The sequence below is a fragment of the Halichoerus grypus genome, chromosome 8 (genome assembly GCF_964656455.1).
Source record: "Halichoerus grypus chromosome 8, mHalGry1.hap1.1, whole genome shotgun sequence".
In the NCBI taxonomy this organism is placed as follows: domain Eukaryota; kingdom Metazoa; phylum Chordata; class Mammalia; order Carnivora; family Phocidae; genus Halichoerus; species Halichoerus grypus.
The window spans coordinates 148917478-148933766 of record NC_135719.1 but is presented as its reverse complement, the minus strand read 5'-3'; the positions used below and the strand labels follow the sequence as shown (position 1 = coordinate 148933766).

The 16289-nt window shown below is 41.6% G+C and overlaps 1 protein-coding gene across 1 annotated transcript in view; it reads right to left on the bottom strand.

Moving 5' to 3' along the window:
* The window catches only part of RCOR1 (REST corepressor 1), a 115031-nt gene that overhangs the window by 17721 nt on the left and 81021 nt on the right, over positions 1-16289 (bottom strand). The window contains exons 4-7 of the mRNA XM_078054246.1: positions 5729-5781; positions 3449-3610; positions 2613-2731; positions 9-87 (exon numbers count right to left, since the gene is read on the bottom strand). Of these exons, the coding sequence (XP_077910372.1) occupies positions 9-87; positions 2613-2731; positions 3449-3610; positions 5729-5781 (413 nt within the window). The remainder of the gene's footprint in view (positions 1-8; positions 88-2612; positions 2732-3448; positions 3611-5728; positions 5782-16289) is intronic.

Sequence of the window (16289 nt, the reverse complement as noted above, 5' to 3'; positions counted from 1 at the left end):
AAAAATACCTCCTTTTTGCTTTCCTTGTTTTGATCAATCTCAATGTCAATGGGGTTATTTCCATTTGTTTCTTCCAGTTCATCCTCACTGGAAGACAAGAACAAGTTACTGAAAGATTATTTGGTACTAATTCTATTTAATATACAAATATAAGCAATAAATTGATTTAATTACAAATTTAATATAAAATTAGTAAGTTTTCAGATTGCGGAGATAAAAAAAAATTTTTTTAATTCAAATAAAATAATATCAACTCCATAGTTCTCTTGGTCTAAATGATTAAAAAAAAAAAACAACTATTAAAATAGGTCTCTAACTGCTTTATATCTGTAAAATGCTTTTTCTCAACTCTCCACTGAAAATATCAAATTTAAGACGCTTATGTAATTGCCCCATAATTAGTTTGTGGTGCGCTAGGACATGATCTTGAGACGTAACCAGGAGATGGCTCAAGAATCGAGTCCTACTGCATTGGGAACAAACTCCCCAACAAGTAAAACTCCATTGCAAGTCCCATGAGTAGATGCTCATAACTCAACACAAGTGAGAATGGGAGAGCCTTCTTGGTGGCCTACAGAGATTGGTATTTCAAATTAGGTTAATTTTAAAAAGAACATTCGGGGCGCCTGGGTGGCTCAGTTGGTTAAGCGACTGCCTTCGGCTCAGGTCATGATCCTGGAGTCCTGGGATCAAGTCCCGCATCGGGCTCCCTGCTCTGCGGGGAGTCTGCTTCTCCCTCTGACCTTCCCCCCTCTCATGCTCTATTTCATTCTCTCAAATAAATAAAATCTTAAAATAAAAAAAAAAAATAAGAACATTCGTGTTGACATGGTACTTCAAATGCTTTTGTTTATAGCCTTCCATGTATTACTAAATTTTTAAAAGAGCTTAGTAGTAGTTAGGACCTTTATTTTAAAAAATAAGAAAATAAGGATGACACAAGTCAAGTAGCTGGCCCTAGTTTGCCCACGGTTTTGACCAGCTCAACAGTGGTGGCAGCAAAACAGTCAGCTGTTCAAATGTCAATGTCCCCACTGTCTCAGGAATCCATCCCGGGGCCCATGCTACCCTTTCTCCCCACCCGCCCTGGCTGAGGAGAGTGTCTGAAAGGAGGATGGGTCTGGGGCTGAGGAAATTCTTTCCCACTATTGCCAACAACCTCTCTGGTGCGACCGCCATGTGGCGTGCCCTCCTTGGTCTGCATCCTGACAGCGGGGAAGGTGCTCGCAGGAGGTGGGAGCACAGCTGGTCTCCTACCCTTGGTGCTGATGCAAAGCACCAGGAAAGGGAGTACACAGGTGTCAGCCGATGCTCTTACCATGTCATACAAGGAAAACAAATCCCAGATACTTTTTAATTTAACTCTGATTTCAGCTTAGTAGAGTATACCTGCCTATAGTAATAGATTCAATTTATAAAAAGTAAATGAGACCAAACATAATGGGTGTAAAAATTTTTAATCAAAAGTTACTGGAACACTAAAAACAAATTCAGTAGTGTTTGCCACTTCTGGTCACTAAGAGTAAGGACCCAAAAACAGACCCACTGGTATCTCTGCGGCAGACCACACAGCATGCAGATGCCTCAAGGCCAACAGTCTTACAGACTCTTACAGCTGGAGAGAGCTTTGAGGATGTTCCACCACTGCCCCCATTTTACAGCTGGGCCCACGGATCCGAATTCTCCAAAAGTCATACTCCCAATTTGTTCCCACATGTTATTCTATTTAAAATCATAAAACACTCTCTTAAAATGGGGCCATGGAGGTCATACAGTCTTTCTTCACTTTACTTGTACTATTGATTTTTAAAAATAACATTACAGAAAATGTGGAAAACATAATTTTAAAAAGCCACCTATAGTCCCACCAACCTAACACAAAAACCAGTATGTGTATGCGCTGCCTTCTGGACTTAGAGCTTCTTCATTCTGAGTTGAGGAAGTGAGGCTTGGGGAAGGAGCATGTGGAGTGAACTCGCCTGTGAGCACACAGCCAGATCCTCTGGAGCTCACATGCCAACCTGCCTCTGCGTGTGAGCACAGGGCTGTGCCCACTACTCTGTGCCATTTATAAGACCAAGGGAGTGCTGGCTAAGATGCAGCCTACTCACCAAGCTATTCTTAAAAGTAGATCCTTATTAAGGAGAAATCATAAAATGTTTCTCTCTCTCATACACAAAACAGATGGTCAAAAAAGGGATGAAGGAAATCTAAACTGTACAGTCATCTTTTAACATATCAGACATTAAAATATGGCAAATCTTATGTATCAAAAAATAAATTCAACCTAGGAAATAACAGATTCCTTCTTATTAACAGGAGACACCTTCAGGGGCAGGAAAGAATATGTGGGAAAGTTTGCTCTTTCAGAATGGAAGCTTACTAAATGGCAGAAAGAGCGCGCTAAGAAAAACATCTGCAGAACAGAACGCGTGTTAACACAGCTCAGGAGCATCAGAGGAAGAGTATCTGTGTACGTGTGGCTCCAGCAGGAAGGCACTGGGGCAGACCCATCACTCAACCTTTCCTTTGTGCGTCTACCAGCTCTCAGCAATTTTACTGACCCAGGAGATCCCCATGTGGGGAGACACCACCTCCAGGCAGGCACTGACCTCTCCTCCCGCTCCCGCTTCTGTTTCCGAGCATGGCGGTCCATCACACTGGTTTTAGTCCTCGTCTTCTTCCAAGAGTAGTAAAATTTCACCAGACTTGCTATAGATTTATCAGGAAGCTAAACATAAAAACTAAGTTGGTTTCGATTTAGAGCGAATCTTCCCAAATCAAGTGTGCTTATTAGGTATGGTTAAGGGTTGTCTCACGCACCCAGAAATGTCCTAAGTCACAGCCCTTTTCTCTGAGAAGGAGATTCAAAGAGAAGTCTTATCAATACATTCCAAACTAGTGCAGTGTGACTGGAAGTGACACTTGGCCCAGGAAAGATTGCTAAAGCAGTCTGAGATGAATCCAAGGATTTACCTAAAGTTTCTAGCCTAACTCTCGGGTTATTTTTTAAAAATTCATTTTAGCACTCATGTAACCACCAATAAGCTTTCCTAGTAGGACTCCACCAAATAGCCTTCTAGAATATAAGAGATAAGCAAACCTTCCCCAGGCAGATAGGGTTCCATGATGCTCCACCTCATCAAACAACCATCAAAGAAGCTTTCTATCAGACTAATCTGGGGAGTCCCAACAAGAGAGATGGGGATGGGGGTGGGGGTGGAGGAGGGCTTCTGTTACAGCTGCTATCAAGCTGGGAAGTGCTAGGAAATGATTCACTCTTGTAATGTAAAGCCTCTTATCTACCCCGCAGCAAGTATGAACTATCTAAAGGGAGCTTTATTAAAAATGAGAATATTCATGCTTGCAGGTTATCCCTACCCTTCTGGTATGCTACAGTGAAGAGAGGCTGGGGAAAAGAGAAAATACAGTGGTCTCATTTACTTACCATTTGTTGGATTCTATGAAAAGTTTTCCCATGAAAACTAAAGGCTTGTTCAAACAAGACTTTATCTTCCACAGTCCACTCATCTGGGAAGGGGGTAAAGTTGGGCAAATCAGCCAATGACTTTTCAATATTATGCTTATGCCAAAAGAGCATCCCAAGAGCCTAGAAAAATAGTATCAGTGAAATTTTAGACCAAAGGCAGGAGTGAAACATTAAAATGGCAATGAGATTAGCAAAAGAAGAGCCTGTGCTTCCCTGCAAGCAGACCAGACTGCCATGTGACTAAGGGGGTCTACGCCTGCCTACACGTGGGCGGCTGTGAGGCAGGTTCCATTATGCTCACTTCTCAGATTAGAATACAGTGGCCTGAGAAATTAAGTCCTTGCCAACGGTCCAGTAAGGAAGGTAGGTGAAGAGGCAGTGTGGCCCCTAAATCTGTGCTCTTAGAAGGCCACAATCGAATGCCTCCATATACAATAGGACAAAGTAACTCATAAAAGCACTTAATTGGGGGTGCCTGGGTGGTGCAGCTGGTTAAGCTCCGACTCTTGGTTTCGGCTCAGATTGCAATCTCAAGGTCATGAAATCAAGCTGCATGTCAGGCTCCACGCTCAGCATGGAGTTTGCTTAAGACTCTCTCTCCCTCTGCACCCCACCTCGCTCGCTCTCTCTAAAATAAATAAATCTTCTAAAAAAAATTTTTTTTAAAGATTTTATTTATTTATTTGACAGAGACACAGCAAGAGAGGGAACACAAGCAGGGGGAGTGGGAGAGGGAGAAGCAGGCTTCCCACGGAGCAGGGAGTCTGACGCGGGGCTCGATCCCAGGACCCTGGGAACATGACCCGAGCCAAAGGCAGACGCCTAATGACTGAGCCACCCAGGTGCCCCTAAAAATTTTTTTAAAAAGTAATCGTTCTGTTATTCTTTTGCCGAAAAAGCTCAAAAATAGTTTTGTTTTATGGTGTTTTTTTTTTTTTTGGTAGCTCAGAAGGGAGAAAATATTCAAATGGGTGAGGGACAAACTGGAAAAAAGAGAGAGAATTCAGCAATTTTTTCCTGAGAAAACTTTCTATAACTCCAAAGTGAGAATGATCATACTTTTGAAGATCAGAATCCTTAAAAATTCATACAAGTATATTTAGCAATCACCAATTTTTTTTAAGGTTTTATTTTTATTTTTAAGTAATCTCTACACCCAACGTGGTGGCTCAAACTCACAACCCTGAGATTAAGAGTCCCATGCCCTTTCGACCGAACCAGCCAGATGCCCAACTGCTGAGTAATTTTTACACTTTCTAAATAGAATTTATAATTGGTGATGTTTGGGGCGCCTAACTGGCTCAGTCAGTGGAGCATGCGACTCTTGATCTCGGGGTTGTGAGTTTGAGTCCCACATTGGGTGTAGAGATTACATAAAAAATAAAATCTTAAAAAAAAAATTGGTGATCTGAGCAACTTCGTGAAGTTCATGAGTAGGGTTTGGAAAAAGAGAAAGCATACATCTCTTGCTTTGAAAGATTCTGGAACTATCTCATTGTAATTGGCTTTCCTAACAAATTCTACCAGGGTGGAATAATTAAAAGTAAGACCAGGGCTAAAAGAAGGAGTCAAATTCTATATAATGTAACTTAGTGGTACCCTCAGTCATGAGGATAAATGCTAGAAACTTACAGGTTTTAATACCTAGATCAATGCCAAAGCACTAATCCAACTTAATATACTTACTTTTAAAACAGTAATTAGAAATAAGGCTGACACAGGATTATTATCACACTTTGAGCAAAATTAATTTCATATATTTCTCATTAATAGGTTCCAAGCAATTTTTAAAAGAAAACCTTAGTCCAATTTCACAACCTGAAAGTGATTCAAAAGAACTGATATGAAAACACTGTGAGTCTGTGTGGGTCTGAGTGTGACAACACGGGGTCAGGAAAAAAGCCAACTCACAAACACACAAACGACAAACACACCATGTATTCAAATAGGGAAGCCTCATGCCCAGGTATCTGGGCACCCCGGGGCTACTCTGGAGTTACAGGTGCCATAGATCTACAAACCCGCAGAAAGACGCAGATGCTTTTCAAACCAAAGGCTCCTCTAATACTCATCTCAAGCACAAAAGGGGGCTGGAGCCTCAATTTGCTAGTGACCACCAAAAATTTGCACTGCTACTCAACACACAGAACACGAACAATTTAACAGGTTAGCTACAACCCCTCCCCCTTTAAAAATAAAAAACTCATCCTGAACAACAAAAGAAAACCACGTCATTACCTGTTCCATGTTGTACCCATGCTTCTCTTTAGCGATGGCAATGTATTCATCTACTGAAAAACAAGACAAGAGGCCAATAAACAAACGGAGGGGCAGGAAACAACAGTCTAGGAGCACTAGAGTTGTATATATGTTTCAGGCCTGCCATGCACAGGAATAAAAATAAAGAACAGACAAAGTCCATTACGGATCTTACATATATAAATCCCACAGAGGAATGGCTCAAAATATACTCAAGTATTAACAGTACTTGGCTCTGGATGGGAAGACTATGATTCTTCCTTTTTTTTTTTTTAACTTGCTTCTACTTAAATTTCCTATGATAAATATTATTTTGCTACTCTGAAAGATAATTAAAAGAAGTATTAAAATTGGGGGTTTGTTTTTAGTCTCAGCCAAAGCTGAACAACAAGCCACTTATCTTCATATTAAAAAAATCTAAGAGATGAATTACACGAACCAGCGCCTGGTATTTGCTTCCAAACCCCAACACGAGGCGACAAGCGCCGACTCTAAGCACTAAGGGTAACGCCAAGGAAAACTGATGGACTCAATCTCCAGGAGAAGTTAACACACCCCCAAAGTTACTTCCTCTCTACATTTTCTAGTCTTTTTTCCAGGAATAAAAGAGACTAGCAATCAATAACAACACTTCATTGTATTCCTGTATAGCTTTTTTTTTTTTTGATAAATTACAAAAAATAACACAGGCTCCCAAAAAACCCCCAAAAGCAAAAACAAAACAAAACAAAAACCAACCACCAAAAACAAAAAATTAAAAAAAAAAACCCAACTAGCACAGAACTGTCTAAAACAAACAGTAGTTTCCCATTGGCCTGTGCCTCTCTCTGGAGACCCTCAGCCTCACTCTCCAGGTGTGGCAGACGTGGAGATGCACACTGGAGGAGACCAAGATGCACACGGCAACACACTAGACCCTGAGGGATGGACTGCAGGTCAGATGATAAAAACTAAGTAATGAGGTGTGTTCAAGCCAAGGCTATGTCAGGGGAGAAGAGAAAAACAATCTACGGTGAACTGAGGGTCAACCCCGGAGAGGGTCTGCTCTAAGGGTGGTTTCTTTTAATAGATATTTGGTAAATGAACCTCAAACTTCTGCTGTCCAACCTCAACTCTGCAAGCACACACATTTCCAGACGCTATTACTCCCCTCAGCTGAGTGAGGGACGTGTGACGCGTGCGCGGCCCCCCTGCAGTCACGTGACCCGCCAGCAGCTGCCCGCACAGGCCGACCAAGGGGGCAGACGCGATCTGCTCCGTCAGCAGCAGGGCCAGTAAGCCTGTCCCCAGGTCTCCAACCAGATTTAGCTTAAAAATTACATGCAGAACCAAAGCAGTCTTTGGATGCTACTCTATTTTCATCTGCTTCTTTGCTTTCTAACATAAAAATTAGCTGGTGGTAGGAAGAGTAAAATTCCGAGTGTTGCAGCTAAGTTTGGACAGAACATTTTCCATGTTGTAAACAGCAAGGTATTCTTACTAGGTACCTTTAAAAATCACACCTCTTTTAGATTTTCTTGGAGACTAGCCTGAGGAATCAAATCTAAAGCAAAGGAAGAAAGAATTCTATCAGAACCACTTACGGGAAGTCACTTGGTATCTCTACCAGGTGCCCTGAAGGTGTGACCCCAGTAAGTTCAAACATGGGGAGGCTTGCAACTTGCCAAAGAATTACCATCTGATACCCACTGGCAAAAATACAATTTTTCATTCTTTTTATTGTCCCCAATGTCCAACAGAGATTAAATAGTTTGCTAAATGAATGCTAGGGGTGCTGTGATGTGTAGAGTGTCACTGAAAAGAAAGGCTCTTTTCTAGCAAGGTGAGAGGCGGTAGAGCTTAGCGATGTGGTTAAGAAAGATGGAGGTCCAGTCTTGGCTCTGTCTCAGACAAAACGAGCTGACAGACAGTGGTGCGTGATGTATAAGTAAGAACTACAGTTTAAACTGTGTTACCTTTAGCAACTTTCCTGACCTTCCCAGGAAGGAGCTCTCCCCAGTAAAGCTGCGTCATCACCTATCTGAAAAACAGCAGAGTAGAAGTCCTTCCGCAATGTTTTCGTCTGGAGTGAATTCAGAAACCAAGCCATGTGCTTGCACAAAGGATGCTGCTTACAGCCTGGTCTCTGACTGCCTCCCTACTGTATATAGATAGTCCTCAGCTCTCGTTCCCTTTCACGATCAGGGGGACAGGGCTTCCCACCACAGTTTTTAGACTCCCGTCTTCTCTACCACCTACCCTGCTCCTTTACAGAGCGCATGCCAGTAGTTGCCAGTAGGGCATGATGAAAATGGAACGTGTGCATTTTCAAAACTTCCCACATGCTTTCCTTAAGCAAAAATAAGCTTTCAACCTAAGACAGTAAAATCCACTCCCACATGCCTTCATAAAAACAAAGGATGACCAGATACTTCAGGCTGTGGATGAAAGATGAAACAGGAAGGGACACAAGAGAAATACAAGCTACTTGAGACCAACAGCTCTAAAACAAAGAACACAGGGTTCCTTGGGGATTTTTCCAGTACTTTCTCATCTCTGGCAACAGGGATCCTGATTTCATCTCTAAGAAATTAAAGGTTAACCAGAGTCAGTCCCAATCTGGCAGTGAGGAGTCATTCCAGGCAGAGAGTCATCAAGCTGTGATTAGGACAATGCACAAAGTCCACGTGGCTTAAGGAAATGCCGGGACGTTTCTACGGCCCCGTCATTTATATCCGCCAGCCTTCCCCAACTTGGGCACAGGGGACAGAACCAGGCAGTCATCTGGGTGCAAGAAGAAGCTGAGCTGACATTCTCATCTGTCGGTGAGAAGCAGAAAGATCAGTCACTAAGTATACTCTCCTTTAAAAAAACAATTCCAGGGGCACCTGGGTGACCACGTCAGTTAAGTGTCCAACTCCTGATTTCTGCTCAGGTCATGATCTCAGGGTCCTGAGGTCAAGCCCTGCATAGGCCCCGTGCTCTGCGGGGAGTCTGCTTAAGATTCTGTCTCTCCCTCTCCCTCTGCCCCTTCCCCCACTCGCATGCTCTTTAATAAATCTTTTTTAAAAAATTTTAAAAATGTATAATGCGGTATTTTTTTAAAAACTGATTTTTTTTTAAGATTTTTTTTTTTAATTTATTTATTCGAGACACAGAGATACAGAGAGAGAGGGAGAAGCAGAGGGAGAGGAAGAAGCAGGCTCCCCGCTGCGGGGCTCGAACCCAGGACCCCGGGATCATGACGTGAGGCGAAGGCAGACACCCAACCATCTGAGCCACCCAGGCGCCCCTATAATGCGGTATTTTTAAAAACTTGAATATCCTATGGAAACGACCAAAGAGAACTATCTGATCTTAAATTATGACGGATAAAGTCATGTATCACTCCGATTCTTTAAGGAGTACACAGACTGTACAAACCACTGGCTTTTTTGACAAGAACTTAGCATTACGGAAAGCACAGGTAAGTGAGTTATGTTTTGGCATAACATCACTTAAAGGGAGAATGTGAGATTCATCAAGAAAATTTATAAAATTCCTAAAAAAAACAAAACAAAAAAAACAGTAAGAAAGAAGAAAGAAACTTTACAAAATTCCTAAAGCCTAGTCAAACACTTATTGAACTACCCTTACTCTGTACAGAATACTGTACTAAGTAGCAGGCCAAAATACAGAAGAAACTAGCTTGAAACAATACACAAGTAACAGAGAACAGAAATACATAAAGTAACAGTACAGATGTAGACTAGCATGGGAATCCAAAATAATCAGTAAATAATGATGGTAATGATGTTAAATCAAGATAAGCTTCCTGAAGATTCAACAGCTATATTGATTAATAACAATAGCTAATATTTGAGAATTTACTATGTGCCAGCCACTGTTCTAAGCTCTTTACAAGGATTATCTTTTTAATCCTCTCCAATAATTCTATTATCACTCCCATTCATAAATAAAGAAACTGAGGCTCAGAGAAGTTAAGTAATTTGGCCAAGTGACACAGCTGGTAAATAGCAGAAATAGGACTTATATACACGCAGAGTGTCTGACCACAGGACCCGTGATATTAAACCACTATATGCTATCCTACCTCTTGAGTAAAGGACACGGTGGGAGAAGGGCACTCAGATAAGAACAGTCTCCATGGTACAGAGAACTGAGCAAGACTAACCAATATTGTCTATGTCGCCTGAATAGAGTTAAGAAAATAAAACGGGGGTTGATGACGGAAGTGATGGAAAGCAAGGTTAACAGGCAAAAGGCTGCCTTGCAATAGGCATCATTTGCTTCTATATTCTTGTTTCTATCCGATGAACTAAATGTCTTCAGTTCCATTAGTGAGAGTCTCAAACTCAACTGCAAAAAAGGGAAAAATGCAGATGAAAGTTGCCACAGTAACCTGAGCTCCCCCACTCCTCCCTCCTCTAGACACTGCAGAGACTCAGGACACCTTGTGATCTTGCATATTCTATTCAGAGCAAGAGGCTGACACCATAAGGTGGGTTAAGGACAAAGCTATAACCTCAATACAGTTTAAAAAAAATTTTATTATCCTAACACTTGAAGTAGCATCAGTACTACAAAGGAACGTGGCACCAATTTCTCTCTCATAACTCAAACTGAGAATACCAAAATTTTCTTTAGGAATATGATAAATATCATGGCATCTCCTTTTATTATTAAAATAAGAAATGAGTTATCACTGTAACTCACTGAGAATGGAAATGAGCTTAAATCATTTAAGTAAAGCAATTATGCCACCTGGTGGGCATAGATATTACTACAGTTAACATTTCAATGATCCCTCTGAATATCTGGGGGGGGCCCCCACAAGAAACAAGATAAGCCGCAGAGACTCTGCAAGAATACAATATAATGAACCAGTCCTTCCTAGTCAGTAATAAAATGCACTTTATGAAAATTCTGTTTCCTAATGTAGTTTCGTCAAAATCCCACTTTATAGAAAAAGCACCCCTGCAGGCTCTCCAGTAAATTTTACTACAAAATCCAACCCAGTCTCATAGACTATCTGATCAAGTGGAAGTAAGTAATATGAACACCCTCCCAAGCTACACGTATTTAAATTCAGTTTCTGGCATCTATTCCTACCTAATCTGCATTTCTGTATTCCCCGTCCCTGCCAGTATCCACTAGTATGACTGTGGCTAAGTTCCACCCCCGCCTCTGTGCCTCCTTTCCTCATCAGAAGAGTCGACTGACTATCATGATCTTAAAAGTGGTTCCAGGGCTAACATTTTATGAGTAATTAAAAAACTTGGGGAGGGGGCGCCTAAGTGGCTCAGCTGGTTAAGGGTTCAACTCTTGATTCGGGCTCAGGTCATAATCTCGGGGTCATGAGATCGAGCCTCAGGCAGGGCTCCACTGAGTCAGCTTGAGATTTTCCCTCTCCCTCTGCTCCCTACTCCCCGCCGCGCATATGTGCACATGCGCGCACTAATAAATCAATCTTAAAAAAAAAATTTCTGGGCGCCTGGGTGACTCAGTCGGTTGGGCGTCTGCCTTCGGCTCAGGTCATGATCCCAGGGTCCTGGGATCGAGTCCCACATCGGGCTCCCTGCTCAGTGGGGAGCCTCCTTCTTCTCCTCCCCACTCATACTCTTTGTCGCTCTCTCTCTCTCAAATAAAATCTTTAAAAAAAAAAAAATTTTCTCCCCCCCCCCCGCCCCTCTGGCTCATGTGCATGCTCTAAAATGGATAAATAATCCACCTTTACTCCAGTCCTCAAACACTTGTGAGCCTTCCAGAATGGCACAGGTAGGATATCCTGTATTTTACAAAATGATCATCACTAGAATGACATTTAGTTGTAATTAAAACAATAACTACCTTTCTCTTCAAAATGTGCAAGGCCAATGGTAAAGAATCAATCAGCATAGTGACACACTATCGCCTTGCATCTCTCACCTGACAGCTAAGTCCCTAGGCAGGCAACTGTGTACTCAAAATGATTTCATTTGCTCTCACCCATGTTTTCCGTTTACAGTATGAGCTGAAGGAAGGAACCGTGCTCCAAACAAGGTCTGCATCTCCCTTAACTAAAGGCAACATTCCCTGACAATAAAAGGAGAGAGGGGAACACACTGTAGATTCACCCATAAATTCACAGCAGGCAACAGTGAAAAGAGCCTTGCGTCCTTGCTTTCTATCAGGAACTTGCGAGCTAAACCCATTTCCTCACCTATTTGACAAGAGTGAGGTAAGATATCCTGCTCAAACCCTTTACAAAGTAGTAAAGCAGCCAAGATATACAAATATGAAGTATTACTAAAATGAATTCCTCCATAAACATGTGTGAGATTCAATTAGAGATGGGGTAGGGTGCACTTCACAACCACAGAATTAGCTTTATCAAGAGACACCCAGTCCTTGAATCCCAGGAGAGCTGTGCCCCAGTCCAGAAGTTCCCAATCCTAACTGATGAGAACCAGATGGTAAACTTTGAAATACTGATTCTTGGGCTCCACCCTCCTTCGTTTATATACATGTGTGTACACGTATGTAAGTTTATGCATGTATATTTATGTGCGTGGATGTGTGTACTTCATGTATATATAGTTTTTATAAAGTATGATGGGCACAGAGAAAAGCACACACATAAAGGCCCAGCTTGGTGATTTTTCAGAAAATCAAACACACCTAGCTCAAGGAAAGAACTGACTACACTCAAGATGTTTTGGTTTGCTTTCAATGCCCCCAGATGATTCTGAGTGAATTAGAGCATAATATTAATGTGTGAAGAACATGAGTTTGATAACATTCCTCATTTTAATGTGATAAAAAGCACCTCAACAAGCACAAAATTTTTAAATTTAGTATTAAAAAGATTAGACACTATCAGGACAACAGAAACAGGAAGAAATGTGCTTTTTATGTTACTACTATATAGAAAGGAGGTTTGTGAATTTCAATCATGCAAAAAAAAATTCCTTTCAGCGACTATACAGAAGTTCTCTTTTAAATTACCGACTTCAGGGGCGCCTGCGTGGCTCAGTCGGTTAAGTGTCTGACTTCAGCTTGGGGCATGATCTCAGGGTCCTGGGATCCAGATCAGCATCACGTTCCACACTCAGCAGGGAGTCGGCTTGTCCCTCTCCCTCTGCCCCTCCCCCCTGCTCATGCTCTGTCTCTCTCTCAAATAAATAAATAAAATCTTTAAAAATAAGTAGATTAAATAAATTACCCACTTCAAACTCCCATCCTGCAGAGGGGGAGGTGGTCAGAAGGATTTATAAGCCTGCAAATCCTAGTGACTCCTCACAGATTGGTCTACAAACCTCAAATTATAGGGACATTTGTCCTTTAACCCTGCCTTTGCCACCCTACATATACAATGGTCCTTCCCTTAGTACAACCCATTGTGTACAAGAATGCAGAAAAAAGGGATTCCTAAGTGAGACGAAAACAGCCAAGGGAAACACAGAGGGAGTCTGGGTTCTAGGACGGGCACAGGGACACAAGGCTCTGCCCACCACTCCCACAGACTTGAAGAAAGGCCACTTCTCCTCTGTGGGCCCTGGTTTCTCGAGCTCTGAAAATGGAAGGTCAACTGCACAGTGGTATAGTGAGAATGGGGGGAGGGGACAATGGCATGTTTGTTGGGAGGGGGTGGGCTTTCCCACTCTAAGTCCTACCCACTTTCAATGTTTGAATCTTGTGGGGGTGGCAGGGGTGAGGGTGGGGGTATCTTCATCCAGTAAAGAAACCCAACATTTCCAATTAAGTGGCAGAAAGGTGACATTTTATAATTACTATACTTATATTTAACCATTCTCCACTGATTCAACAAATCTTTCAGGCCTACTGTGTGCCCAGTGCTGCTTTTACAGCCACAATTAAAACAGCCTGCCTTCACAGAATTCAGTCTGGCTGGAGACAGAAATAATTACACAAATAATTAACTCCAATCGTCATAAGTGTCAGAGAAAAAGAACTATGAGTGCACTTACCTGGGAAACCTGATCTGCAGAATCAAGGGAGGCTTCCTTTTCTACTGGAAAAGGACATTATAAATTCCTGCTTACCCATTTGTTATTTTTAGTATGGAAAATTTGAAAAAATGGAAATATTCAAGAATGGGGACATGGTTAAATAAATTAAGCTATAAACTGAGGGTTGCTGGAGTGGAGGGGGGTGGGAGGGATGGGGGGCTGGGTGATGGACATTGGGGAGGGTATGTGCTATGGTAAGCGCTGTGAATTGTGTAAGACTGATGAATCACAGACCTGTACTCCTGAAACAAATAATACATTATATGTTAAATAAATAAATAAATAAATAAGGCTATATGATGGGATATTCAGGGATCAATACTCAGTTTAATGTTTAATTATAGGAAAATTAAAGTTGATAAACTATTATTTACAGTGTGACCCATCTGTGCTTAAATCCAGAGTGTGCAGAAGCATAAAGACATGAAAGCAAAATTTTAATAGTGGCTATACCCATGTGATGAGGTAAAGGAGTTCTAGGCTATTTTTAATAATAAAAACAAGCTTGTGTGTTTATGTGTAATTTCTTTTCTGAACCATTTGAGACTACCATAATTATACCCTGTACTCTTAAATACTCAGCACATATCTTCTAAGAGTAGGTACGTTCTCTTACATAACCACAGAACAGTAAATTCAACATTTAAACAATAACCTGGGTCCGTATTCCAATCTGGCCGTGGACCCCAAAATGTGCTTTACATTGTGCTCAAGAATTTTAAAGTAAATACTAGTTATCTCTATATATAACCAATACACATCTTTTTAAAAATGTGGACCAAGAAAAGTGGACATATTTTTTTAATAGAACCACAATACCATTATTACACCTAACAAAAACAGCAAAATTCCTTGACGTGAGAAACAGTGGTACAATCACTGGATTGTCTAAAATGTGTAAGTCCAACAATAGCAATTACTGGTGAGGACACGGAGCACATAAATTTTGCATTTTATTGGTAGCAGTATGAACCAGTTTCACCACTTTGGAAAATAATTTGGCATTGATCTCTCATAGCTGAGTATCTACATTCTCGATGGATATCAAGAACCAAGTCACAGAAAGTTCCTAGTAACAGTCATAGAAATAAAAAACTGGAAGCAAATGTCCATTGTGAACAGAAACGATAAATAAATTGTAACAAGATGAAATTCTTTAAGTATAAAAGGATGAAGATAAGACACACTGGCATGATGAAAGGGGAAGGCAACCCTTGATTTTTAGTGGAGGGCTTCAACTACAGGCTGTAAATCCAGCTCTGAACATTGACCTAACTCTAAAACACTTAATAAAAATGACAAAAATAATTTTCACACGCTAAAAAACATCATTTTAATCACAATTATCAAGCTCTCTGAAAGCCATTTACTTATAAAAAGCTGAAAACCAAGGCCAGTATTAGCTTATCCTATCCTTACCCCTGCACAAATTCCAGTCAAAGACCTAACAGGTTAAGAATTTTAAGTTCACTTCTCCCTCCTGTCAATGACCAGGACAGGTTCCCATCAGACCATAAGCTACACTTGGACAGGGACTTGTCAGACTGTTCATTCTTATATTCCCCCAGTGCCTGGCACATATGTATCACTCAAATATTTACTGAGTAAATGAATGGTCACTAGGCGAGTGGCAGAAAAGAAAATGTTGGAGGATTCCAGATGACCCAAGATGCAGAACAGGGAGCTGAAAAGCCTGTATTTGCAAATCTCCATACAGAGGAGTGTCCACATCCCCATCATTTTCTCATTCACCGGACAAGTATTTATTATATCCACCATGTGCTGAGAGGATTGACAGCTGAGCAAACATACCAAGTTCCCCATCAGTTTTTAGTAGAGGGAGACAAAGTAAAAAAAATACTACGTCCGGTGACGATAAATGAAACGAAGGCAATGAAGCAAGGTAAGTAAGAGGCAGCAGTAATCTCTATTTCACAGTGTGGTCAAGGGAAGCCGCTGATACTGACGAATAAGCAATGACCGGGAGGGACTGAGGGGGCCATGCAGACATTTGGGAAAAGACTATTGCAGACAAAGGAACAGAAAAGGCTCTAGGGAGCACGTTTTGGGTGGACTCAGGAGGGCAGAAGTGGGGTCAGACCATGTAGGGTCTTGTGGCCAACTGTCGGGTCTTCTTTTTTTTGGTTTTTTTTAAAGATTTTATTTATTTGACAGAGAGACAGTGAGAGAGGGAACACAAGCAGGGGGAGCGGGAGAGGGAGAAGCAGACCCCCTGTCAAGCAGGGAGCCCGATGCGGGGCTCGATCCCAGGACCCTGGGATCATGACCTGAGCTGAAGGCAGATGCTTAACGACTGAGCCACCCAGGCGCCCAAAGGTCTTCTGATTTTTATACTGAACTGGAAAGGCACTGGAACATTTTAGAGATTTTTTTTTTTTTTTTTTAAGATTTTATTTATTTATTTGGCAGAGAGAGAGCAGGAGAGCACAAGCAGTGGGAAAGGCAGAGGGAGAATGAGAAGCAGGCCCCCTGTCAAGCAGGGAGCCCGATGCAGGGTTCGATCCCACAACCCTGGGATCATGACCTGA